Raw genomic sequence first — 26,085 nt, 5'->3', positions numbered from 1 at the left:
TATTTCAAAGCTGAAGCGAGCCGAAGAGACATTAAGGAGCTTCAAGCACTTCCCTGTTGAGCTGCCATTAGATGTAGTTGTTATTATTTTTTTTCTGTATGTTCTTCTCTGCTGCTGACTAAGTCCCAGTGACAGAAAGGGGTTATTGTCCCATGTATGTGTGTGTGGGTGTATGTGTGTGGCTGCTCGATGGGGGTGGGGGGGGTGTTAGGACTGTAAAGGGCTGTTCTGTGAAGAAGGCAAGATGACCCAGATAAGGAGGTTTAATGCGTTAATGGACCTGCAGTGGGTTATAGTCAGGACATGGGGAGTGAGATTAGGACAAAGTCCTGCTTTTTTTTTTTTAAATGTTATGCAAGTGTACATTAAAAGTTGAATGTAAAAAATTACTTATCTTTAATAAAGAGTCACCTGCTATTTTTAGCACTGTATCACAATTTTGAATGGATGTGATGTAGACTGTTTATCATGTAACCTGATCAACAGACAGCCAAGTGCTACCAATAATGCGAATAAAGGACGAAGGGGATCCATAGTAGAAAGGAGCCGACGTCTCAGTGATGGAGAAAAGCATTCTCAGGTAGTGTGTGTGTGTGTGTGTGTGTGTGTGTGTGTGTGTGTGTGAGAGAGAAACAAAGACAATGTCACTGAAGCTATTAATAGCTATGTTTACATTGCAGGTGACTACTGAGATGTCCCCCGAGGAGGATAGATTTACTTCTTATCCGTCCTCTCCATCGAACTTCAATTCTCTATTTGCATACATTCCTCCACCACGTAAGTCACCCTGCCACTGGGAAAAAGCTTTTAAACCAGCTCTGTGTCATCTTAGTGTGGGCACTGTGATGATTTGGCTTAAAGCTTTAGTGCGTAACTTTTTGATAATAATGAACGTCTGTTACATTCAAGCCGTTGCAAAATTAAATGCTCCAAAGCTAATTAAGACCATCGGCTCCACACAACTCTCTCTGTGTTTCTCAGTATGACAGTCATTGACTGTAGCTAAGTTTCCATCCACTTGTCAATCGAATTATCTGAAGTTCGTTAAAAAAACTCATGCGAATAAAGCTGGTGAAAGTGTGTTTCCATCCAACAGCTTTAAAGCGAATAAAAACCTGTGCGTAATGACGTCACATGCTGTTTTGCGATTCAATTGGTATATCGAATTGATTTGAGACATTTTAAGGTGTTTCCATTCATTTTTGCACTGAATCGCACAACATTCAAGCGAACTTTTGCGAACAAAGTTTTGCTAGACAAAAGTTGTTGTTGTTGTTGTTAATATTAGAAGCCAAGCTAAGCTACGATGGGCCTTTGGCCGAGGATCTGATCCAGCTCATCAAAAAGGTGGAACTTGCCTTTTATTTTCCCTCCGGCACCGCTGCGAGACAACTTTCTTTTTAGAGACATGTATCGCGCTTGAGCGCCTTCCATTTACTCCGCAGGACGTCCCACGGCTTGTCGTAAGGGACATTCTAAAACGCTTAACGTGAAAAAGCTTAACGTGGTTTAATGTATCTAAACAATGATCAATCATCACCAGATGTATCATGGTCATATCTTGTCATGAACACTTAAGCCTGTCAAAAAAACTAAATCGAAATCCAACGATTATAGAAGTTATCTCACATTAATGTTTTCTTCATATAGTGTCAGATAACGTCCATAATATTTGGACATTGGGTTAGATTTGACCGTTTTAAGTGGTTATGATGAGGTTTTTTTGGTGATGATTGATCGTTGTTTAGATACATTAAACCACGTTAAGCTTTTTCACATTAGGACTTATAAAGCCAATGAGAACCGTGGAGAGTCAACCCACAGCCGCCCCGCTGCCCTGCTGTGAAGCAGAAACGCTTTATGTCAGATAACGTCCATAATAATAGGATTTTGGGTTTGATTTTTTGACAGTTTTCCGTGGTTATGAGGGGTAATATGAAAGAGAAATTTGGTGATGATTGATCATTGTTTAGGTACATTCAACCACGTTAAGCTTTTTCCATAGGCTCTAATGAAGCAGAAACGCTTAATGTCAGATAATGTCCATAATAATTGGACTTTGGGTTCGAGTTTTTGACAGTTTTCAGTGGTTATGAGGAGCAATATGAGAGAGAAATTTGGTAATCATTGATCATTGTTTAGGTACATTAAACCACGTTAAGCTTTTTCCTCGCCATAGGGCCAATGATGAAGAAAACATTAACGTGAGATAACTTCTATAATCGTTGGATTTAGATTTAGTTTTTTTGACAGGCTTAAGTGTTCATGACAATATATGACCATGATACATCTGGTGATGATTGATCGTTGTTTAGATACATTAAACCATGTTAAGCTTTTTCACGTTAAGCGTTTAATGTCCCTGTCGTAACTGTTTGTCATTTCCTTTGCGAGCTCCTGATAAATGATGGCCTTTCTTAGATTTTTGCTATCTAAAATAGCCGTTATATTTTTCTGGTAAATTAAATTAAAAAAGTATCTCGTCTCCTCGTTTGTCCACTTAAATCTGTTTTTGTTTCGCAAACAGAGCGGAAATACTGGGCAGAAATGAACTGAAACTTCTTCTTCGTTTTATTGCGGGTTGCAACCAGAAAATGACCTAAAACTTAATCGCAATTCATTATTTATTCGGCAAATAACGTTTCCATCAGCGTTTATCGCATAAGCTGTATATCGATCAAGAGAAAATCTGATGAGACCGAACGTATTTTCTTTGAGTCGATATTCATGAAATTCAATCGGATTTTACTGTTTCCATAAGGCATTTTTCATTCAGTATCACTTAATTCGGATAAAAACGTGTGGATGGAAACATAGCTAGTGTTCAGAAGATTGTGGCGTCCGGTGACTTTCCCGCGCAGAAACTCAAGTGAAGATAATGACCTCTTCAGAAGAGTCCATCATGTTTTTGTTGTTTTTATCCTTCGTGTCCTTCTTGGCTACTAGCAACTGCATCAAAGAGGGGTGGGCGCGCGTACACGATAACGGAAGGCTTAGAATTCCTCATGGGGGGTGCGACAGAAACTACGCACTATAGCTTTAACCCCCGGATAACACAAAAAATGGAAAGCAGCGCCACAGAGGGAAGACACCGTTCATCTGTACACACTGCCCACACTAAGATGACACAGAGCTGGTTTAAAATCAACTAAATATCTCTTTAATAGGCAAATCTCCTAGCATATTGTTTTTTTCCCCTCATCTGACACTATGATAACAAACAGATGAGTTGTCTTTTAGAAAGCTGGGGGAGTAGATTTAAGTGGAGATTTCAGGTGGAAAGGGCCCCATGAGAACCCCCTGTGGGCCACATCACGCATCATGCAGCTGCACAAATGACTAATGGCAATCTGACCATGCGTGTTTGTGAAGCTGCAACACATGTCATAATAAATAATCCTGTGGAGTTGAAGGACAGAGGTGAACTGTGTGTGTGTGTGCGCGCACGTGTGTGTATGCGTGCGTGTGTATGTGTGTGTAAGCAAGAAGAGATCGTATGGATATATGTCTTCCTGCAGGCAGGTGTCCATAGTGCCATCCAGGTTCTGTCAGTCTTCAGACTTCCTCTTGGTCTTTGTAGTGAATCAGATAGAAATCCAAGAAGGCTCCCGGGTCTAAGCACACAGCTGAGCACATGCCATATCTTCATCTTCAAAGGTTCCAAAATAGATGCGCTGGTTTAGGGCCCCTTCTTACCCCTCACACACTCCCAGTGAGCCCCATACTGCCTGGTGAACCCGTGCCAGAGCTGCTAATACAACCAAAATATCAAACATCCTGCCGACTGCAGCTTTGAACAGTCAACTCCAGCTTTGAAGTGTATTTGCGTAGCTTTTATCTAGGCCCCTCCCCTTTATTAAAGTTATAGGACCGGCCTGCTTTTGTGATGCAAATGTGCAACATGATAAAAATAGCCCTTGGTAAAAAAAAGAAACGAAGTGCTGGACCAGCATATTGTGGCACGAGAAATGTGCTGAACAGGCTGATCGTAGGGAATAGGGCAGAGGGAAAGAAGTTTTTTTTTTCTTTAATTTTTTGTTTGTTTTTCATTCAGGTCACATTAGATGCCAAGTGTGTTTGATCGGTGCAGATTTTGGAGTGGAACTGTGTCATTGCAGGGTTGTTCCCTTGTCATCTATCAGTGCAGAATAGCGCACAGCCAAGGTGAGGCTGACTGCTGCTGTGCGCTGCAGCTAATGCTTTCTACAGCCGGTTAGTGGGTCACTACAGTCAGTGTTGCAACACAGCTTGTATGTGAGTGTCCTTCCATTTGGCATTGATACATCGACTGAGGATCATAGCCGAGCAGATGTGCAGTTCTTCTTCATTACCAGATGCCCTCAGATCAGGGCTATTGATGAGAACTACTGACCCCTGATAGTGCTTATCATTCCAATCGAAACGAGGAATATCAGAACGCACATAAACACTAATACGATGTAGACATCATTTCCAAGAAAACTAATTCAATTACGTCAAAAGTCTGAGCCCTTTTATTTAATTTTTTTTTCAGGAAGCTTTAGACCAGCAACTAATGGCTTTGCTCTTTACAGGCAGCAGGGCAATGACAGGACACTGTCACTGCACGAGGGATTGTGCACATCTGTCCATCGCTGCGTCTCAGAGTGCGGGAGACAGTAGCCTTTACCTAAGAAAAAGAAAACTCCGACCTCTGCTGTAGTGCAGAACGGACAGCATGTGGTTCGATGTGAAATATCAGCTCCATCTAAAAGCCTGCAGCCTGTAACTCTGTGAAACATTAGCATGAGAGAGAAAGCCACGCAAGCACAAACGGCAGCAATTAGCCCTCAGCCATTAGCTCTCTCATATGCTGCCAAGCATGGAACCCCAGCCCCCATCAAACACTCACTTGCGATCCCCACAGGTAGAAACAATTACTCACTCACGCTAACATCGATGGCATGTGTGTGGACGAGCTGGTGTTTACTGTGAGCGCATGTGTGTCTACAGTTTGTGCATGCGTACGCACTACGCAGCACAATTACTGTGGGAATCACTTTTTATTACCTACTTCTAGTATTTTCTATAGTTACTAGGGCTGGGACGATTTGTTTTTACGATACATGGGTGCCGATTTGATTTGTATTGCGATTCGATAGTATGGAATATTGCTTTTTTCTTTTCTTTCTTTAACAAAAAAAAGTTAATTAATACACTTTAGAGACAATGTATCATGAGACATTTCTAAAAACGAATTTTTTTCTAAGAAGAATGCACATTATACATCAGTCAGTCTGACATTAATTTAATCTGTAAAGAAGTACATGACATGGATTTTCTGCATTTTCTGCGTCCGGTTTGTTTTGCTGGAAACAGATATGATGTAGTCGTCGTCAGCCGTACCGTATAAACAGAAAATATTTAGGTGAATCATTGGTAAAAAAAATCCAGATCCAGATCCTGGGGAAAAGAATCGGTTTTAAAAATTGTCACACAAAAAAATCGCTATACACACATGAATCGATCCCTCCCCCCCACCACCACCCCTAATAGTTTTTGATTCGATAATCTCCTGGTGTTGTGTCAATCTATCTGTTGTTATGCATCTTAATCGCAGGTGTTTGCATGCAGCACGCAGTTCCTGATGAATCCCCAATGTCTTTTGGTCTGTTTTCTTGCTTGAATCCAGCCCTCAGCACTATGCTTCCTTTTTTCCCAAGCCTGGTAGTTTATGTGTGTGTGCGCGTGTGTGTGTGTGTGTGTGTGTGTGTGTGTGTGTGTGTGTGTGTGTGTGTCTTCCCTTGGGTGTCCAGGTGTCAGAAGAACCAAAGGCCTTGCTGGGTCAGTGTTCTATAGTGAGCAGTTCAGGCCCTCTCAACTCTGTGGGACAATATTTGAAAGGGCAGGAAGATGTTCTACATTTCACTCACATACAGGGAACCCTGTGCTCCTTTTTCATATTCAAGCATGAACTTCCTACAGCTCTTATTATTCTTCCTCCTGTTTCAACCATTTTTTTGTGTGTTCTGTACGCTGTTGAAAACTGCTCTGAGCCACTCTCACGTTAGGGGTCTTTATGGAAAAAAGAAGGGGATGGTATCCAGATGTGAATGTGTGTTTTTGCCTTGGCTCGTCAAAGGCATCTCTATATGTGTGTGTGTGTGTGTGTGTGTGTGTGTGTGTGTGTGTGTGTGTGTGTGTGTACTCATGTGAGTGTATACTCAGTGCAGACTAAGTGTGTGATTTAGAACTGATTGTGTTGCTTGGTCATGTAAAATGTGAACATTTAGTTTTGGTGCACACTTAATGGGACCATTAACTGTGCACCCAAGCGTTTGACTCGTTCTGTTTTATCGATGGAGGAAAAGGAAAGTAGGACCTGACACATGTTTTTACTCTGACATTTTTAGGCTGATCTAATTTCTCTACCTTCAAATGAGTAGCGCCATAAATTATTAGTTTATGTTGTTGGTAATGGAAGATGTTTTTTAAATTTGTGCCTTGCGTTCCTGTTATTTGTTCCACTTTATTATTGCTGACACACTTAACGTGTTTTACTAATATTTCTATAAACATCCAACTGAAATATTTATTTTTTGTTGGACCAGATTCGCCTAACTTGTAATATGTAATAGCTTTTGTCTATTATGTTAACTCCCCTCTCTCTCTCTCTCTTTCTCTCTCTCTCTCTCTCTCTCTCTCTCCTCTCTCCCTCATGGATAGTTTAGATTATTAAGGAAGTAAAGTAAAAGGCAAATTATTCAAACCTTAGTTGATCTGATTTAAGAATTTGCATTATAGCAACATATATTTTGAATGTTCTGCTTTTGCTTACATGTATTGCTTACAGATTATAGTACAAGTAATTTAAGCACACAGTATTAAGTAACATTCGCCAAAATAAATAAATAAAAATAGTAAATACCCCAGCATAATCACCCATTAAACCCTGGCTCTGTATTACTGTGCCAACATCTGAACTGTCAAACAGTCTGCTGAATCTTTTCCTTAAATTGAGAAGCAAACTCATCTTCAGCAAATGCAGAAATCCAGTTAGCAAGCTTGAAAAAGTAGTAGTGGTAATACCAAAATGATGTTGTGTGTTGTTAATGTCAACTGCCTCTCCAGGCTAACGGTGGAGTTGGCAGTCAAAATGACTGCATTGCATTGGGAATTGGACATTTGAAATTGGGGAGAAAACCAGGGCAGAAAAAAAACAGAATAAAACCCCCATTGCATGAGGCATACCTAGCACATGTGTTTTCATTGTAGTACAGGTGAACTGGGTTTGATCTGCCTACTTGTCTCAGACCATGCCCATCATAGACTATAGAGCTTTAACTTGCTAATTAAAAGTCTATAGTCAGCAACGGTTCATTTACTGGATAGTTCCGGTGCCGCCGGATGTCCATTACTTTCCCCTTTCTTTGTGTTAACTTTAAACTCCGGTCGGATCGAGCAACATTAAAGGGGTGGTTCAGAATTTTGGACATAGGACCTCTTTTCCAAGTTAGCCAGTGTGATATTTATCAGTGGAGACCATTCTCAACACGTTTGATCCAGTCCTTCTAGTTGCAGAGTTTGCTGGTGCTAAGCTAGCGCAAGTCAACGGTTTATGCTAGCCTGCCATTAAAAACAGTCTTAGCCACTCCACAGTACGTCCACAGTAACTCGCGTGATTGTCGTGGAAACCAGCTTCCCCGGTAGTCTAGGTAATATCAGTCCGCCGCTGATGTAGCCTATGCCTACTACCAACTACAGGGAACAACGTATAACTATTGCAATGCGATGCAAGATTAATTTCTAACATTATTCTATCAACACAGACACTTACATGGATAGTCTGGCGTTATAATTTATTTGCCTCAGGTGTACTGTGGAGTGTGTGAGACTGTTTTTAGTGGCAGGCTAACCACCCCTTTAACCGGAACCTCTGAGTAACATTACACGCTGAAAATGGCAAGTTCTAAGGACAATATAGATTGTGCAACAAGGCAGGCCTGCTTGGTTCGTTTGGGGAAGGATTGTAAAGATTTACAAAGAATATGTTTATGGCATTTACTCTCTTACTGGGACGTTTTGGGACCTATTGGCGGGGATTTGCTATGAACAAAATACACACGGTGATATACTGGTAAGAGCAAATGATGTTTGACCATGTATCCAGCTAATTTAAAAAGCTTATGTTGCTGTTTTGTGTGAACAATCAACTTCATTTAATATTTTATGTGTTGTTTTCTTTTTCGGGGTGCAAATGTTAGAAGTTTCAAGTTTCTTCCCGAGGCTATTTTGCAGAGCCATGCTTGCTGCGTCCGGTGATTAGCACCGCCCAAGACGATTGTGATTGATTTACAGAAATGCCAATGAACCAGAGCACGTTTTTCTCCCATCCCGGAATGTTGTGTGGAGACCCTCCTTGGCAGCGCTGTGGAGGAAGGTCTGGCAATGTGAGACTAGCTAAGTCAAAGTAGAGCATGTCTGCCACAGTTCTGCCCCAGTGTGTCCATCCAATAACACTCCTCACAGATGATGGTGGTTACACAGTGTAGTAGTTTGCCAATTTCGCAAATATAAGATAAAGATGAAAAGATATAGCCATGTTTCAGCGTGGGCCACAATATTTTAGAAAACAAAAACCATCTGAAAAGTATAGATGGAAGTTACTGCAGATCAATGGTCTCTTTTTGAAGAGGTTTACAGTCTGAGGTTGGGTGTAGATGAGATGCAGTCTGAGATAATTTTATATATAATCGTATGTAAACCTGGTCACTGTCCGTAACCTGTCTCATGGTTTTGTCTTCTTCTCCACGCAGCTTTCCTTTTCCGATCAGGACCCCTGTCTGCCTCCCCGTTTGCTGCTTTGGATGGGTGAGTCCATGTAATTGTCATCTTGTATGTCTGGTACCACCAAGGGGGTAAGTCTCCCTCCACAACCCGTAGCTCCTATGGCGCCATTTTGATGCTAACAAGCCATCACTTCCCGTTAGCATTCCATTGACTGCCATTCATTTTGACGTCACTTTGACAGCGAATAACTTTACATCTGCAGCGTTTAAAGACTCTATTGTCCATTGTATTTTTCTAAAGAAACACAACGATGTATAAAAGACTCATTACCTTGTATCTCACGTTATGGCTCTGTAGCAGACGTTTTTGTAAAAATAGGCTAACGATTGTGTCATAACCACGCGACTTACTGTCGCGTAGTAGAGGAATTACCGTATAGTACAGGAGAAGCTCACAGGCAGTTTCAACTTACATTAGCTGTTTAGGTTTAATTACTAATGTTAACTAGCATTTTAGTTAGCAATAATTAGCCTGTGCCCATGTTATCTCCTTACATATACCTACGCTCTCCCTCTCTGCAAGATTGGGAATGATTGAGATTTCTCTTGGTACAGCTACCAGAAGACTTCCAACTTTCAGACAGGTTGCTCACGTCACATCTACGTCTTCAAGCTCAGTTGCTCAGCTATCACCGGAAAAGTGCTTCTAATATCCTTCACTGGTCTCCGTCCAGAGACACAGGATCTGTTGGTCTATTTTATATACTGTCTATGGGTACCACAGAGGTCTGAATGTAGTGGCTCCAGTATTAGGAGAAGGAGAAACCGTAGGAGGGATGGAGACACTGTCAGAGAAACAGTACACTGATCTCCTTACAGGGAGGGTTTGACTCAGGTGCAGTAAGAAACAAATTCAGCAGAAATGCGGGAAGAAAAGAAAAACATTAGTCAGAGACTGGCACAGACATCATTTATAAAAGGTGCATTAGTGCTGAACATTTAAAACAGAGTAATTGCTGTTGGAAGCAGTTTCCTCATTTCTGAGGCAGACTTAAGTGGCTCTTATTTGACACCAAAGAACAACCCGTATTTAGGTTTTCTGACATTTTCATTTCAAGCTGGATCCGTTTTATCACTGTGCTCTGTTGCTGATCTTGCGGCCTGCACCAATGGCCAAATAAGGTAGAAAGCAAGACAGCAAGACAGACTAGCCTGTTTATCAGTATCCAAGGCATCCCCCACTCCCTTCTTCCAATCTAAATCACAACCTGTCTGCAAACTCCCACATTTCCGCTCTAATTCACACTACTTACTAATAGGCATAATTTACAGGGGGGATGGGGGGTTACAACCCCCCCAATAATCAAAACTGGCCAGTGCACCCCCACCACCTATTATAAATTTCCTTCCTAAATAAATACATTTGCAACATAAATTGTTGCAGAAAATTCACCAGAATGCAGAAATAAATATGCTCAAAATTTCAATTTTGTTCAAAAGTGGAGATCTCAACCCCCTTCCCAATATTGAAACCAAAGTTACACCCTTGCTACTTCCATCACAAGTGGGCCATGTTGTACCCCGGGCTCTCCTGCATTTTCTTCCAAGGCTCGTCAATGCAGCTCCACTCCCTTTTTGTTGCTGCTGAGCTTGTTTCTCTTGGATGTTGTCTTTATCCAGCCTGTCTCATTCCATCTCTTCGTCTGTTTGTCTGTCTCTCTAGCTTCCTGTGCCTTTCATCTTTTTTTCTCTTTTCTCAATCCTACTCTTTCCCTTTCTCTTAATTTGCTGTGTCTGTGTGTGTGTGTGTGTTTGTTTGTCTGAATTGACTCGGTGCTCTGTCCTAAAGGATGTTTTTTCTCACATCTCAGTCCATCTGCCAAATCCCCAATCCTTCAGGGACTTGCTGTTCCTATGAACTCTGCCAGCCATCTTCCGTACGCTTTATGAATCATTTCCTTTTTTTTTTTTTACTTTTCTCCAACACACACGTGTAGTTTCTACACAGATAGTCCCCGCCTCACTGTTTCTACTCTCTTGGGGATATTAGGAACAGCAGGTACTCCTGGCACGATCTGGGCCCTGGCTCCCCATGCTGTGTGCAGGGCCAAGGGCCCGTAAGGCTCCCAACGTCCATATTTAATATTTAAACAAGGATTGGGCTAATTTCCCAATGATGTGCCTTTATAGGTAGATCTTTATAGGGAGTCTTTAACATTCTCACTGTCTAAATCTAATGTATTTGTCGAATTAAATGAAAAATTGAGTGCAATCATCTTTTGGAAAAGCATTGCTGAACAAGTCAAACCAATGAAAACAATAGATGTTGGCATGCTGTTTAATCAAAAGCCAACACTACTGTACTGTTCATAGAAAAATCTTTCCAGGTACAGGAATGATATGCTGTATGGGTTTTATTATGACATAGACACAGAAAGTGTTGAATGATAATCACTGGCAGTAGTTCGAAGGGAATCTAGGTAGTTTAAAAATCTTTATTTGGACATGTTAACCTATTTGTTTTGGTGTATTAGTTTCACACAATGTGACTGGTGTCTTAATCTGACAAGACACAAGCTAGCAGGAAGCACAATAAAACGTGTGTCTTTGCAGGGGAAAAAATAGCAGAATAACTAAAACAATGCCAGAAGCAGACATTCACTCAACAGTCTAATATTGCAGCACACTTTTGGAAATGACAAACCAGAAACACTGAAATTCAGCTTGAGCTGATTTGAATAATTCTTCTCCAGTTATGCGATTTTTTTTTTGGTTGTGTTCGTTATTTTAAATCTGACGCGGCGGGATTATACAGTATTTTCTTTAATAGTCCAAACTGAGTGCTATATAGATGCCAATTGGGATATATATTTTAGTAAAACAGCCTTATTCGACAGATGGCAGTAACATCTAAATCAATAGAGCACTATGGATTGTTATACTGCCTAAAAAAAAACCCATGTCATCCACTTCATTTTAACACCTCATATATATTCTATTTTTCTCCTGTGATGCAACAACAGGGCCAGACTACTCTCTTTGATCGATGTGTCAAAACTATGATATATATTATTGACCATTAAAGGAACTTGTGGTGCATTTTAGAATCATCAGTGGTGTGACCATTGTTTTGATGAACCATTGAGCATAGTGTTATTATTACCCTGTTAGGGCCGTGCCAGCGGACTCACTCTTCCATTCACTCACTCTTTCTCCATTCATAAACAAGCCTCTCTATATCTCTATGCCTCTGTTACAGCAAAATACTAATTGTAGAGAGAGAAAACTGTCCGGGTCAGTGCTGATGTAGCACAGGGAATGATGGACCTGCTTACTAGGGGATTTATGGCCCAGTGTGTTTGGATGAGCTTCATACACACCTTCAGCACACTCGGAAGTTTTCAATTGGAAGCGGGTGTGTGTCCAGGCCACGTGGACGGGCAGAAGATCCAGATATTAGCAGAAGTATGCCCTCCATGCGTTCCTCGTGGCTTGGCGAGCTCACACTGGGCTTTTTGAAAATGAGCCAGTCACTTCAAACACTTGGAAAACACAGCTGTGCATTTGGAAAAGTGCTTTGATCATGCTGTCGAGTAGTCCACTATTTTTCATTCATTGATTCATCTGTATATGTGTTTGCTCCCTCTGTTTCTTTTGGCAATCTTAGGATGAATTGATGAGCATGATATCAAGTTGAATGATAACTGGCACTATATCCCTGCTCGGAATAGACATTCAACAAGAAGTTTGAGAAATACTATAAAATGTTGACTGAAGATGTCACCACAACTATTACAAGAAAAAAGATTTAAGTCTTAAATTTATGAGAAAAAAAACTGATATTCTCTGAGTGGCGACGTCTGTAGTGTGATGAGGATGATCCAATCTTACAAAGTGAGGCGATGTTGTTCCTTGACAAAAAACATACATATTAAATACATATGTGACTTTAATCTCAGAGAATTTCTGATTTCTCTATAGGAATTGTATGATGTGACTATAATCACAGAGAATATTTAAATTTGTGAGTTTTTTCTCATGAATTTACCACTTTAATCTCAGAGAATATCCTACTTTGTAAATGTATGACTTAACCTTGGAAATTGGAATATTACCCCACTTTTTTTACCTATAATTGCCCTAATACGCCGTCATACCACAAATACAGTAGAAAAAACAGCATTATTTCAACAAAAACTGTGTATTGAACCAGGATGTGGAGTCATGTAGAGATGTTATGTGTGTATTGTGACTGTTCACTTTCCATTTTTAGTGCATACTCCAAAGGCTTTGATGACCCCTCAACTTCAGGGCACCCATGTTCATCAGGTACATGTCTGCTTCCGTAAACGTCCAGAATGCATAATGTTTAATAAGAATGACTTATGTACTGAACATACTATGCCGTGAGTACTTTACATACAGTTTATCAATGGAAGATCGAAGATGAGTGTTGCTTCTGGGTATTCTGGCCAGAGTGTGTTCATGGATTCCTGGAGCCAGTCGTTCTAGGAATATTCTCACTTGACTTTGAATACTGATACATTTCCATCATGGGCAATAAAAATATGTGATTTGACCCTGTAAACCTACGAGCCTTTTAAATAGATCAATATAGATTTATAGCATTTTGAAGGTTTTCAGGACATCTTTTTATATTTTCTTTTAGTACCCGGCTTATATATTCTGTTCGTTTATATAAAAGAGTGCTACTGTTGAAGTGTTGCCATTAGAGGTTACATTTATCATACATAAGTATTGTTTTTGAGGAACTTTAACTTCTACTGTAAAGAGGTGGCAGGTGCTGCTCTGAATACAGTGTTTTGGTGAATGCTAAGTTTATACGTTGAGGCAATGAAAACTGAAGCAGTTTCCGGCTGCTGCTGTTTTTGGCCCTCTCCAGTCAGCTGTCTGGCATGGCTCTGCTTTTTCTCTTAGGTGTATCATCGTTAATCCCAAGGAGTATGTCCTCCAAAGCTGGAGGGATTGACACTGCCGAGGCCTGGGAATGCTACAAACGGCAGGAAAAGCGTGACAAGGACAGAGACGGATCCAGAGAGCACGGCCGTGATAAAGACACTACTAGAGGCAGAAATAGGGACAGGGAGAGCTGTTCCTCTTCACACAGGTGAGTCTCAGTGACTTGAAGTTATAAAAAATCATGATAAAATTACCCTAGGTCAGTTTACTTAATGAATGTAATTGTCAAGTCTGTTTCCCTTTTGTACATCAAGTTGATCAAGCACAGACACAAGACACAGTGGGCCCTCTCCCATCATATAATAATAAAAATAACTTGGCGGTGTAATAAGAGTGGCGCCAGCAGGATTTTATTTCATAGTACGCACATGAAAAATGTTTACACAATCAGCAGCGTTCATACAGTAGAGTCATGCAGAAGGCCAAGTACACCACAAAATAATGTAGTCATATCTGTAGTGACTATCAACAAAACTATATCTAAATAAACCAGTGAGGGACAGTTGAATATGTTTTGGGTGCATGTTCTGGGCTAAAAATAAACTAATGTCCAGTGCGCTGTATAATTTTGGATTTGACGATCCATTTATTCAGTTTATTCAGCTACACATGCTAACTGTAATTTTCCACTTGCAAGTCGGAGACAAGAGCAAAGTTCTCGCAAATACCGGTTATCAAAGCACTCAAAACAGTGCCGAGACAACTAACAGATGTGTCGCAGGGTCTCACAGAAAACCGCGCTCTCACTCAACAACCCCTGTAGAAACAACAACAGAAATCATGTTTTTAGCGGGCCAGAGCTGTCTCCACGCTGCCACCAAACACCAGCACGCACACTGACCATGCATGTGCCATGTATTGGCAGAGAGATGGGAAATAATAGACTGGCTCTGCTAATCCAGAACTCCCAACTGTATGATCATCATCATAAAAACAAATGATGCACAGTGCGTAGAATTGTGTTGTTGAAGTCAAACGAGAAATAAATCTGGGATTCGTCAGCAAGAAAACGGAAACTGATGTTGTACTCACATATAAATATAGAATAATAAAGGGCCAAGGACTGAGCATTGAGGCACTCCATGGGAAACATGAGAGGTGGACGATTTAAAGCCAACAATGGCCCCACAGTATTAGAAAGTAATAATTATAATTCATAATCATAATTACCAATTTTAAACTGTACCTGATATGCCAACCCAATGCGTAAGAAGCTCAAATAAAATCACATGGTCAACTGTATCAAAAACTGCAGTAAGATCTAAAAGCAATACAACTGTCTCCGTGCTATGACCCGCCCTAAAACCTGACTGAAATTTATCAGAGCCAGTTGCCATTCATATGATCAATGAGCTGCGTAGCGACTATATTAATATATTTTATCATGTCCCTCTTTTCATTCTTGGATGCCTCTGTAGTAGATAAAAGTGCCTGCTGAGCAGCTGTGGCCTTTTGGACTGGGTAACATATAGTAAATTTGTTCTGGTCCAGATATCCAGTCTGTTTTGGGCTACTTCATGTGTGGATTTGCAGCTTTCTGTCTCTCTTTCCCCCTCACATTTACACACACACACACACACACACACACACACACACACACACACACACACACACACACAACAACACACACACACACACACACACACACACACACACACACACACACACACACACACACACACACACACACACACACACACACACACACACACACGTACAGTACATGTGTGTAAAGCAAGATTTGCTTTAGAGTGATTGAAAACTTCAAAGGAAAGACAAAAACAGAACAAAGAATGAAGAGGAGGAAACAGTCTGTTTGCCAGGTGAGACGAGAGATGAGTGCCTAGTATAGTATTGGCATCAGTGCTGGGTGATAGTTCAGAATGACTCTATAGTCAATCCTTACTTCCTATACAGCTAAACTGCATTCTGAATTATGTTTCGAAGGAAATGTATTTTCTCCCGCATTATCAAGTTTGAACTTTGAAACTTTTGAAACAAAACTACTTGGTTAGGTTGAGGAAAATATCATGGTTTGTGTTAAAATAAGTACATTTGTACATACATAAATTAAGTATGTTATGTAAATTAAGTACGTCACGTAAGTCAACGTTTGACCTGGTTTCACACTAGACATGGACAGTGGTCTCCTGGGTGAAAGTCCAGTGTTTGTTTGACTCATCCGCCCTACGCAGACTTTGACTTTGATTAGAAACATATTTGTGATACATCAAAAACATACATAATCTGGCACAAAATATGTTTCCCTCAAAACCGCAGTTTCGTTGTATGGGAACCTATTGGTAGGAGACAGAGCTATAGAATATAGTAGTATGTGATGGCAGTTTCTGTAGGAGCCTGCGTTACACCGACATGTGGAACATGTGGACAGGAAAAAATGGATTGGAAAATATTATTGGCTTGTACTGATTTATAGTTCCCAGAGTGACCTTTAACTTAGTCTGTCTCTTTATATGTAGCCCTATGTTAGTTTTGTGTGGCACTGTAAAGTCACAGTATGTTCTTTGTGTCTATTGTTGCAGCGGACAGGGGTTCCTCTCTCATATTTCAAGTAATATTAACAGAAATATGCAGAAGTAGTTTTTATTTTTATTTTTGTTCTGGTGCAGTGAGACAGGCCAGGGTGCATTCTAGATGAGGGAATAACTTGCTGTATTTGCCAGCTTCTGCCAGGAAATAATTTAGTGTACAGGACTCACGGATGATAAAAGCCAATCTGATATCTCCACCGCTCCAAATTTCACATAGTGCCCTACTACCCTACAGCCTGACAGCCAGAGTGCTGCCGTATTTGTACTCAAACACTCATACTCACATGCATGCACCAGCCAAATCCTGCCCTACATTTTCTCTACACTCTCAGTGTTGACCGTTTGCCAGATGTCTATTTAATTACCATCAACTCAGGCAGCTGCCAACTAGAATACACACAGGCACATCTTTCCTTCTTCTCACATTCTCACATTCTGCTCGGCTGACCTAAGGCTCAAACTGTATGAAAGGATGAGTGTGACATTTCGCTGTGACAGAGCAGTCCTCACTAAAACATGTACAGAACATGTTGGGTATCAGGGATACTCCTGCCATTAGCCTTAACTGAAGCACAGGCCTCGGATCTGGAATTGGGACTCAAGCATTCGACTGTAACTGCCTTATGCCCCTAAATAGTTAAAGAAGATATATCATGCTCATTTTCAGCTTCATACCTGTTTTTGGGTATCTTCTAGAACTTGTTTCTTTGCTTTAATGTTCAAAAAACACATTCTTTTTCTGGGGTCTGGCACTGGGCCGTAAACGTTGCAAAGTCAGAGTGTGTTTTGGGTGTTTTTTTTGTTCCGCCCACTACAATATCAAAATATGATTGGTTGTTTTACCCATCACTTACTAAATGAACTGAAAGCTCCGGACTTCTGTCCCAGTCATAAAGTCCTAACCAATGAGTGAGCGAGCTGTAACCTTTTTTCTGCCTAGAGACAACAATAACTAACTAACTCTATTTTTAAGGTTTCAGGACACTGACACTGTAATTTCGAAGCAAACGAGATAGAAAATCAGGCAAAAATCAGAATTTAAAAAGAGACTTATTATTAATTGAAATATGTTAAATATGACATTTAAAATGCTGATATATTGGGCCGTCTACGAAGTCCTAGAAGTCTAAGTTTGTCTCATACTGTTTGTCTGAATATACCTGTAATCCTGTCTTCCTTAAACGCTCCTTTTAAGCTTAAAATATGGCGCACCTTTGCCAAGGTAGTTCTCAAACCGTGGGTGGAATTATGCCCGAATGTGACATAATAATTGGAGCAAAATTTGAAGGGATCCCATGTTTACTGCTCTAGGTAGCCCACAATAGACTGACTGTATTGGTAGGCACTCCATATACCCAAATAGATGTGCACAAGCACTGAAAAGGTGTTTTTTTGTCACCTTTAAAACTACAACTGCATGCAGTACAGCAGACATTTGGACTCATTTCTCAGTCTGTCTGTGATTGCAAAAGCTGTAATGCTGTTGATAACAATGAATTCCTGTGTCAGCTAGTGTTGGAGCTTCACTGATAATAAACGCATGGAAATAAGTGCAAAATAACAAAAATGACAAACTGAAGCATCTCTTACCGCACTGTGCTCAGTTAAAATAATCCTCATACACTGTTCTGCCTTTCAGCACTCCTTCTACTTAAAGTGGTTTGCCGGAGTGTTTGTGTGCGTCACATTCAGGTTTTGTATATAAAACTCAGAACAGCCTTGTGGGTCAAATGAGGGAAGTGGGACATGGGGACAGCTGGGAAGCTGTAGGCTAACTGCAGAAGATAGGAAGTTTAGGAATCACATGTGCGTGACAGACATGCAGCGAATGCACAGGAGGTTGGGTATTCACGTCATAGTTTTGTTGTAATGGACTGTTCCTGTGGCCCAGAGTCCAATGTGTGCTGCTCTCAGCACTTCTGGGCTCTGTCAGTGTGTGTTGCCCTACATTCTGGTCGCATGATCAGGCTTCACATGTGTCACACACACACACACACACACACACACACACACACACACACACACACACGCTCATATGTATGGGTTATGTGTTTTCTGTTATAGTGATTTATGACTGTGCTATTTTTAGACTGGAACCGGAGAGATTCATTGTGTGTGTGTGTGTGTGTGTGTGTGTGTGTGTGTGTGTGTGTGTGTGTGTGTGTGTGTGTGTGAAAAAGAGAGAGAGAGAGAGAGAGAGAGAGAAACAGATGGAGCCTTCCGTAGCTTTGTTGCTAGCCTCCCTTGTTGTTCATTGGTGAGGTCCATGTCAGTGTTACCAGTGTTGGGGAGTAACATGTTACGGCGTTACGTAATTGAATTACCATATAAAGCTGACTGTAATCCGTTATAGTTACTAGTGAAAAAATGTGTAATTAAATTACAGTTACCTATGCAAATTGTTCATGATTACATTGGGGTGGGTCACATCTCAATATTTTCTGTAAAAAGCTAGACTATATGTTCTTCAAAATTGTATTCTTATAATCTTAATTCATGTGATCAATGTATCCTGCCTTTAGTCTCCGGGTGAGCTGTTCAAAATCTGCAGGGCTTTCTACGTCATTAGCCGAAACGCCCTCTCGTTCTCAATGGCAAAACACTGCTACAACACACACTAGTTCACCATAATCTACAAAAGAACTACTTCCATGTCCCTGTTCTGCAGGTATTCCAAATAAAGTTGGAAGTGCGCCCTCGTTTAGAAGAAGTCTCCCGGCTAATCCTGCCTTGTACTGACTGAAGTTGAGAAACAAACAGCTAGCTGATGTGATCTTACCTAGCTACTGCACATGTGTGACTCCCAACAAAGATGGGATAGAAATGAGAAGTCTCACTCTGTAGCTAAAACAGAGAGCTCAACACACAGGGTGAAAAGAGGAGCTGCAGCAATGTGCAGTACAACAAAAATATGTTTTTTTTCTGGTACACCCTCAAAATACAATTATGAACCTGAAAATGAGCATAATATGGGCGCTTTAAAGTAATTGTAATAGTTACACTACTATTAAGTTTTAAATAGGGTGACTTTGGTAACCGATAAATCGGTAACCTGTTACATTTCCAAAGGAACCTTCCCAACACTGTTGAGATCTGGGGTGTCAAACTCAACTTCACTAAGGGCCACACTGGAAAATGAGAATCACATCCAGGGCCAGATGTAAAGTTCATAGACATGCTTTTACTTAAGAGAAAAGTCAAATATCTTTTTATTATTATTATTATTTAGTATTATTGTATGTCTTATAAAGTCTTCTCACTTACAGTTTGGTCAACATAAAGTCCTAAAAAAGTCAGAAAAAAGTTCCTTATTGATCATAGAAAAACAAAACAGAAAAAGGTAGCAAAAGCGACAAAAACATCGAATAAAAAAAGTTGGAAAAGCAGCAAAAAAAACCTCTGAAAAAGTGGCAAAAACATTAAAATGGTGCATTTGGGCAGGCGCTGTGCTTGGTAGCCCACATGTCCCGTGCTGAGTGTGGCAGGGCAGCCCACTAAACATCAGCTACTGGTTATCAGCTGTGGTTGTGACCGCACGCATCAGATTTACCGCCACCACTAATAGATTCCATTAGTCTAACACTCACATGTACAGTGTTTCCCCCTAGCTTTATAAAAGACTTACACATATTTCGTCCCTCAAGAAAAGGTTTTTCAATAAAAAGAGGACGCAGTTTGATGATCATTTTGGAGCATTATTATCACCATATATGTGTCAAAAAGAATGGAAAAGCTAGAGCAGATAATAAATAACACTCAAAAAGCTCAAAGACAAAGAAGTCCACGAGGACCAACTACTATCATTAGATCTTAGGAAAGTATTTTTGTTACTTTTGATGCTCAGATTGATTTAACCTTCATTGTGGCTTAGGTGCTCGGGTGCTGCACCTAAAAATGATAATGGTGGGGAAACCCCTGCAGGTATTCATCCAGTGGGTGATACACTGTGTGTTTCTGTCTCCGACCGCCTCTACCTTTCAGTGGGTGTAGGCTGAAGAGCTGATTGGCCATTTGGCTTATCACATCTCCGCATGACAAATGTTCCTCTCATCTCATCACCTCTTTCATGTGCACATGTGCACACACACACACACGCAATGTTCACTTTTTGTTGTGTTTCCGTTGCTTACACATGGCATTGCATGCACGCTCAAAGAAATGTAAATCTAATTTAAATCCCCCCCGGCTGGTTTGATCATTGGACGATAGAAAAGCTTGCACACATTAGCCGGGAAGTTCAATGGATAATAAATGAGAGAATAAATGGAGAAGTCCCAGGGTGATAAAGAAATTAAAATGACGGGCGCGTTGGGTAGCTCACTTGGTAGATTGGTGCCCATATAGAGGTTTTCTCCTCGACACAGCGGCCATGGGTTCGACTCCGACCTGCGGCCCTTTGCTGCATGTCATTCCCCCTCTCTCTCCCCTTTCATGACTTCAGCTGTCCTATACAAATAAAGGCCTAAAACTTCCCAAAGAAATTCAAATGATATTGTCTTCCTTCCTAAACTTGCACAGAATGCTTCATTATGAAACGCTGTGAGGCTAGTTTCGGTGTTAACAAAGGGTTTAGCTGACTCCGAATATGGAACAGGAACTGGTAATTGAAAAAAGGCAGCTGTAATACAATGCAATGAAACCAAATTAGAGCATCGCTAATTCAGAACAGCAAAAGCATGGCAATAACGTTTTACAGCCTCAAAGTAATTTGCACCAGTCAAAAATAACCCTAATTTGCATCAATGCACAATAGTGCTTCCCTTTCTTAGCTGAAAACATTTGGAGAGTTACATTTTCATAACTTCATAAGTCTTGCCTGTAGTTTCGAAGAAAAAAAAGAATCCTCAAAGCAACTTTGATGGCAGCCTTGTGTTTTTGGAGGAACTGCTCCGTCTTTCTTCCAGGGTTTTGTTTTAAATGCAGTAGACAACAGCAAGATCCAAGTTGCCTTCTGCCATAGGCAGAAAGGGGCACAGTTAAACCGGTCTTTTACTTGATTTTCCTAAGCTGGTTTTGTGTCTGGTGCCACTTTCATCCTGGCTTCAGGGTCTAACTTGGGGCCTGTATATATTCTTCCACCGACATCTGTTTTTATTTTCCCCCTTACCCAACTTACTTAGCCTTTAATGTGACATACTTTTTGTCTTTCTGACTCAACGTCATGCATGAAACTCATTTCTTTCCAGAGCAAATCTCAGGGTCTGTACCAAATCAATTTTAATGTTCCTTCTACAGTGCTCGCTTGAATGCTACATTCTGTATTTATTCATTAAACATAGCTTTACATATACACATAGCTTTCATGCATACAGTCCCCTGCCTTTGCTTCTTCCTCTTCCTGCCACTAACAGCAAGTAACACACGCTCACTTGCCAGCTTTGTACAGGTTAAATCTCTCTTCCCAAGGGCTCTGCAAACTGGTAATCTTTTACAAAACATGTTTGTTTCTCACACACTCAGCTGCAGTTTCCACTTCTTTTCTTTTGTAAGTTTAAATTGGCCTGAGCCCCCAATTTAATTCGATTTCACGCACCCTCCGACGGAAATATTGGCTTCTCAGTAGTATCTTTGTTGTGTCTGGAGCAAACTGATTGGCATTGGTGTCTTTACACCAACCATGGAGTTGAAACAAATGGTTTTGAGGGCAGACAGGGTGGGGGTTCATCTGTTCAGATAATTTTTTTCTTGTTTTTGTCCAAACGGGTTGATTTGTTCAAGCCGACCGTGCTGAACATGGACACTGAATTTCTATTATGAATAATGTATAAAAATGAAGAGAGGGGTAGGACTTCTTACCCCTTTTGAACATGAACAATATTATTTGGGTTGCTTATTTCTTGTTTATATGTTGCTGAGAATCCAGTTTGTTTTTCTTTTTTTATTGCTCATAAGTTTTACTTTTTCTTTTATTGCTTATAGGTTTTACTTTGTGTTTGATTTTTTTTTAACATGTTCAATAAATTGACAAAAAGAAGAAGGTAAAACTTGTTTTGGTGCTGATCTGACACACAGCACCTTGGGATGTGTCAGAGTTACCAAATAAGGTCTTTAGTAGAATCTACATATTAATTGGATCTGATATCTAAATATCAAGCATGATTATCACAGATTAGATTAGTACGTAGGAGCAGGAGAGAGGAGAGATAAAGGTTGAGACAGGAAAGCCAAATAAGGTCACATTAACTTATTATGATTTTGTCCTGAAAAAAAAGGTTATTATATAATCTTTGAGAGCACAAACATTTGGCGTTACAGAAAAGCTGGCTTATTTTTGACCCCAAACTACTGCCACAGACTGGATAATATGGTATATAATGGTTCCGAAATAACAACATCTCCTGCTCCATTATATTCTATCCCTCCGCTCACAGCTGCTATTTATTCTTATGGGTATGACTTTCATGTTAATTGTGCCAATCATAAATTGTGTTTCATATCCGCAGTGTGGCTGACTGAATCATCGGGGCTTCTCAGTTAAAGGACAATTCCTGCGCGAAATGAACCTGGGGGTTATTAACACATGGGTACCGAGTCGACCGTTCTCTGGGAAAACAGTCATGACCAGTCGAACGGCGAACGCCGTGTAACCAGTAACCAGTATCGTGGCTCAAGCACGGTGTTCGTCGTTCGACTGGTCATGACTGTTTTCCCAAGATGGCGCCTGCCTGTATACCGAAGGTACAGTCTTTCTAAACTATCTTTTTAATAAACTGTCCGTACACTTGCAAAGTTCTCAATGCTTCGGTTTACATGTAGGGACCCTCATCAGGGTGCAAACTACGGGGGAGCTAGAGGGAGCTCGGCTCCCCTTAATAAGACATGTGCTCCCCTGAAAACATTTGTGAAATTTTGGGGGGTCTCTAAAAATATTAACAGTGTGTCATTTTGATGTGCAATTTCAGTTTTGTGTAATGTGATCATCGTGGATTATTATGTGTAAAACTGCAAAAATATCATTCATTCATGCATGACGGCGATTAAAATCTACTTCACTTCAGATAACTATACATGCTGTTCTTGTCATGAGCATCAAGGCGTGGCGGCACTGCGGTGCAAATTCAACTCATGTTTAGGAGGCTACATGTTAACTCAAAGATTCGTAGAAAAAATATAAACATTGGAGGCCATTAATCGGCGCGCAAAGTCCTTGAAATCCATTCTGCAGTAAGCATCATATAGCCATGGCAAAAAGAAAACAAGGCAGTTTAATTAATTTTGGTTTTACTAAGAAATTGTGTAGCGATGATGTTAATAGCATGACCAATTCACCTGCTGCGAGCCCTGTTGGCACACCTCCCGCCGGGGTGACAACGCAAGAAGAAGATAAAGAAATAATGTCCTCTCTGGCTGAAGATGGTGGTCAGAGACTGGTCCATCCTAACCCTTCTTGCTCCTCTCTCCCGTTAAATTGGAACAGCCAGTAGTGGAGAGACTGAGTGAGCCGATATACATGGCTGTTTGTTAAGGATGGAAGCTTGGGTTGCGTCTCTGTGGTCTAATTGAATGGAGAAATTATGGTATTCTTCGGTAGCCTGAATAACTTTAACTGTTGTTCATGTGAAATCTCAAAGACAGCCTGATGCTTTGTTTATAGACTATTTGTGTCTGGCTGTTTGCTGTTTGCCCTATCTATTCCTGTCGATAAAGTAAATCCTGTATAGTGCATACACTTGTAGCTTTTATGTATCTTTGTAAGTAGCAAGTGCACGCCCCCACCCCGCCGAAAAAAAAAAAAGTGGGCTCCCCCAAAGGCCACGGTACAGTTCGAACACTGACCCTCATTATGCTAACGTGGAAGTGTGGTAATATTTTGAGCCTTGTTGGTGGTATTTATTTTACTTTAGCATGCCCCGACAACTAGCGTTGAAAGCTAATTAGTAGTTTGCGATGAAACTGGTCCCAATCGATTAGCATGAAAACATATCCCAGAGAACGGTCGACTTGGTACCCATGTGTTATTAACCCCTAGGTTCATTCTGCGCCGGAATTGTCCTTTAAACGACTGCAGGGATGGGGTGGACAAAATTACACGGCGACAGGCTCAGGCGTTTTATGAAATCTGTGATGCTGCCCGCCCTCACAGGCCTGGGCCCGGCTGGTGAATAAAATCCACAAATTGTAAAAGCAAATCCCGAGTCTTCCATGCTGTAATTTACTCGTTCTACCACTGCCTCCTTGGGAACCGTTTGACTGTGTTTTTGGCGTTATGTGAGGTGGTTGTTTCTGTGTTAAAGCTAATGGCTCTGAGCAAGAACAAATGTGGGCCTTGGGTCCTAATCCCCGCTGCTAACACAAGAGCTGTCTCCAAATATTGAATATATTTAGCTTTGTACTTGCAACAACCCTGCCCCTTAAGGCTCTCTCTCTCTTCTCTGTGTTGAGTAAGTGAATGGTAATAATTACTCCAGCCATGTGTGAGCTGTTTGCCCTAGCAGTACAGCATCTGTACTTTTCCTACACTTTTTCGAGTTTCTCAAGATGATACTTTTATAGTCGCAAAGAGAAATGCCTTCAGCGAGATGATTCCTAAAGGTCAGGGTGATTATTCTAAAACTGTAAACTGTGCCAAGGTGTCTTCTGTTGAGGCGAGGGAGTGTGTGAGAGAGACAATGTATACACACACTACAGATTCCCCTTTGGCAGACAGTAAGGTTTTCTCTTTAATCTAACAATTGACAATGTCATCTGTGTTCAGTGTATTCTGTAAGACTCCTCTTCTATAACTGGAGCCCCTCTGACTTATTATGACAAGCCAATCTGAATTAGCATCACCTCTTCCCAAATATGTGTGCACTGTGTAGTACTGTATATTAAGAGGCAGCATGGAAAAGACCATGAACTGCTGCTGGATTTGGATAAAACAAGGCCAAGAACAAGAACTATGACACTGAAAATGATCTCCTGGAAAAACAAGCACAACTGAACACTTGCTTTCTTTGTCAAGTTTAAATATCTCTTCCCAAGGGCTCTGCGCACTGGTAATCTTTTACAAAACATGTTTGTTTCTCACACACTCAGCTGCGGTTTCTACTTCTTTTTTTTCTGTAGGTTTTAATTGACCTGATACCCCAATATTGTCTGATTTTATGCTCACACGACGACGGAAATATTGGCTCCTCAGTAGTATCTTTGTTGTGTCTGGAGCAAACTGATTGGCATTGGTGTCTTTACACCAACCATGGTCCATCAGTAACCTGATTAAATGCTGGTCCATTTGGCCAAATCAAACAATGCGGCAGTCAGTCCTTACAAACCCAGATGGCTGGGTGGTCGCTATCCAAAGAACTGAAACAAATGGTGTTGAGGAACTAACCCTAACCCTAACCCTAACCCGATCTGTCACTGTCCCTGGTGAGACCAGGAGCAGGTGTGGGATTTAGCTAAGGTCAAATCTTCCATCTTTGTATTTGGTCTCTTCAACACTCTGTCTTAACCAGAGTCTGGACCTAACCAATTTGGTGCCCTAGGCAAGATTTCAGCTGTTTTTGCTGCTTTTTCCAACATTTTTGTCATCATTTAAAAAACTTTGCTGGTGCTTTTTTCATCATTTTTGCAGCTTTTTACATTGTTTTCAGCGCTTTTTTCAACGTCTTTGGTGATTTTTCAGAAATCTTTATCATTTTCTCTGATGTTTTTGTCACTTTTTTTTATTATCTTTGACTTTTCTTTACTCATTTGAACTGCCGGCGCCCCTAGCATTTGCCTAGAATACCTATGCCGCGGGCTGGCCCTGGTCTTAACATATGTTGGATTCTGATGTATGGCACATTTGGAGAAATACAAACAAGGCAATTGTTTGAAGATTT

General features: G+C 40.8%; 1 protein-coding gene across 1 annotated transcript in view; it reads left to right on the top strand.

The window, feature by feature from the left end:
* Nucleotides 1-26,085, top strand: part of fip1l1a (FIP1 like 1a (S. cerevisiae)) — a 38,027-nt gene that overhangs the window by 9,425 nt on the left and 2,517 nt on the right. The window contains exons 7-11 of the mRNA XM_039810204.1: nt 487-580; nt 681-777; nt 8,775-8,829; nt 13,021-13,076; nt 13,686-13,875. Coding sequence (XP_039666138.1) covers nt 487-580; nt 681-777; nt 8,775-8,829; nt 13,021-13,076; nt 13,686-13,875 — 492 coding nt within the window. The remainder of the gene's footprint in view (nt 1-486; nt 581-680; nt 778-8,774; nt 8,830-13,020; nt 13,077-13,685; nt 13,876-26,085) is intronic.

The sequence above is a fragment of the Perca fluviatilis genome, chromosome 9 (genome assembly GCF_010015445.1).
Source record: "Perca fluviatilis chromosome 9, GENO_Pfluv_1.0, whole genome shotgun sequence".
Lineage (NCBI taxonomy): Eukaryota > Metazoa > Chordata > Actinopteri > Perciformes > Percidae > Perca > Perca fluviatilis.
The sequence above is the reverse complement of the archived record's forward strand: the minus strand, read 5'-3'. Positions and strand labels throughout refer to the sequence as shown.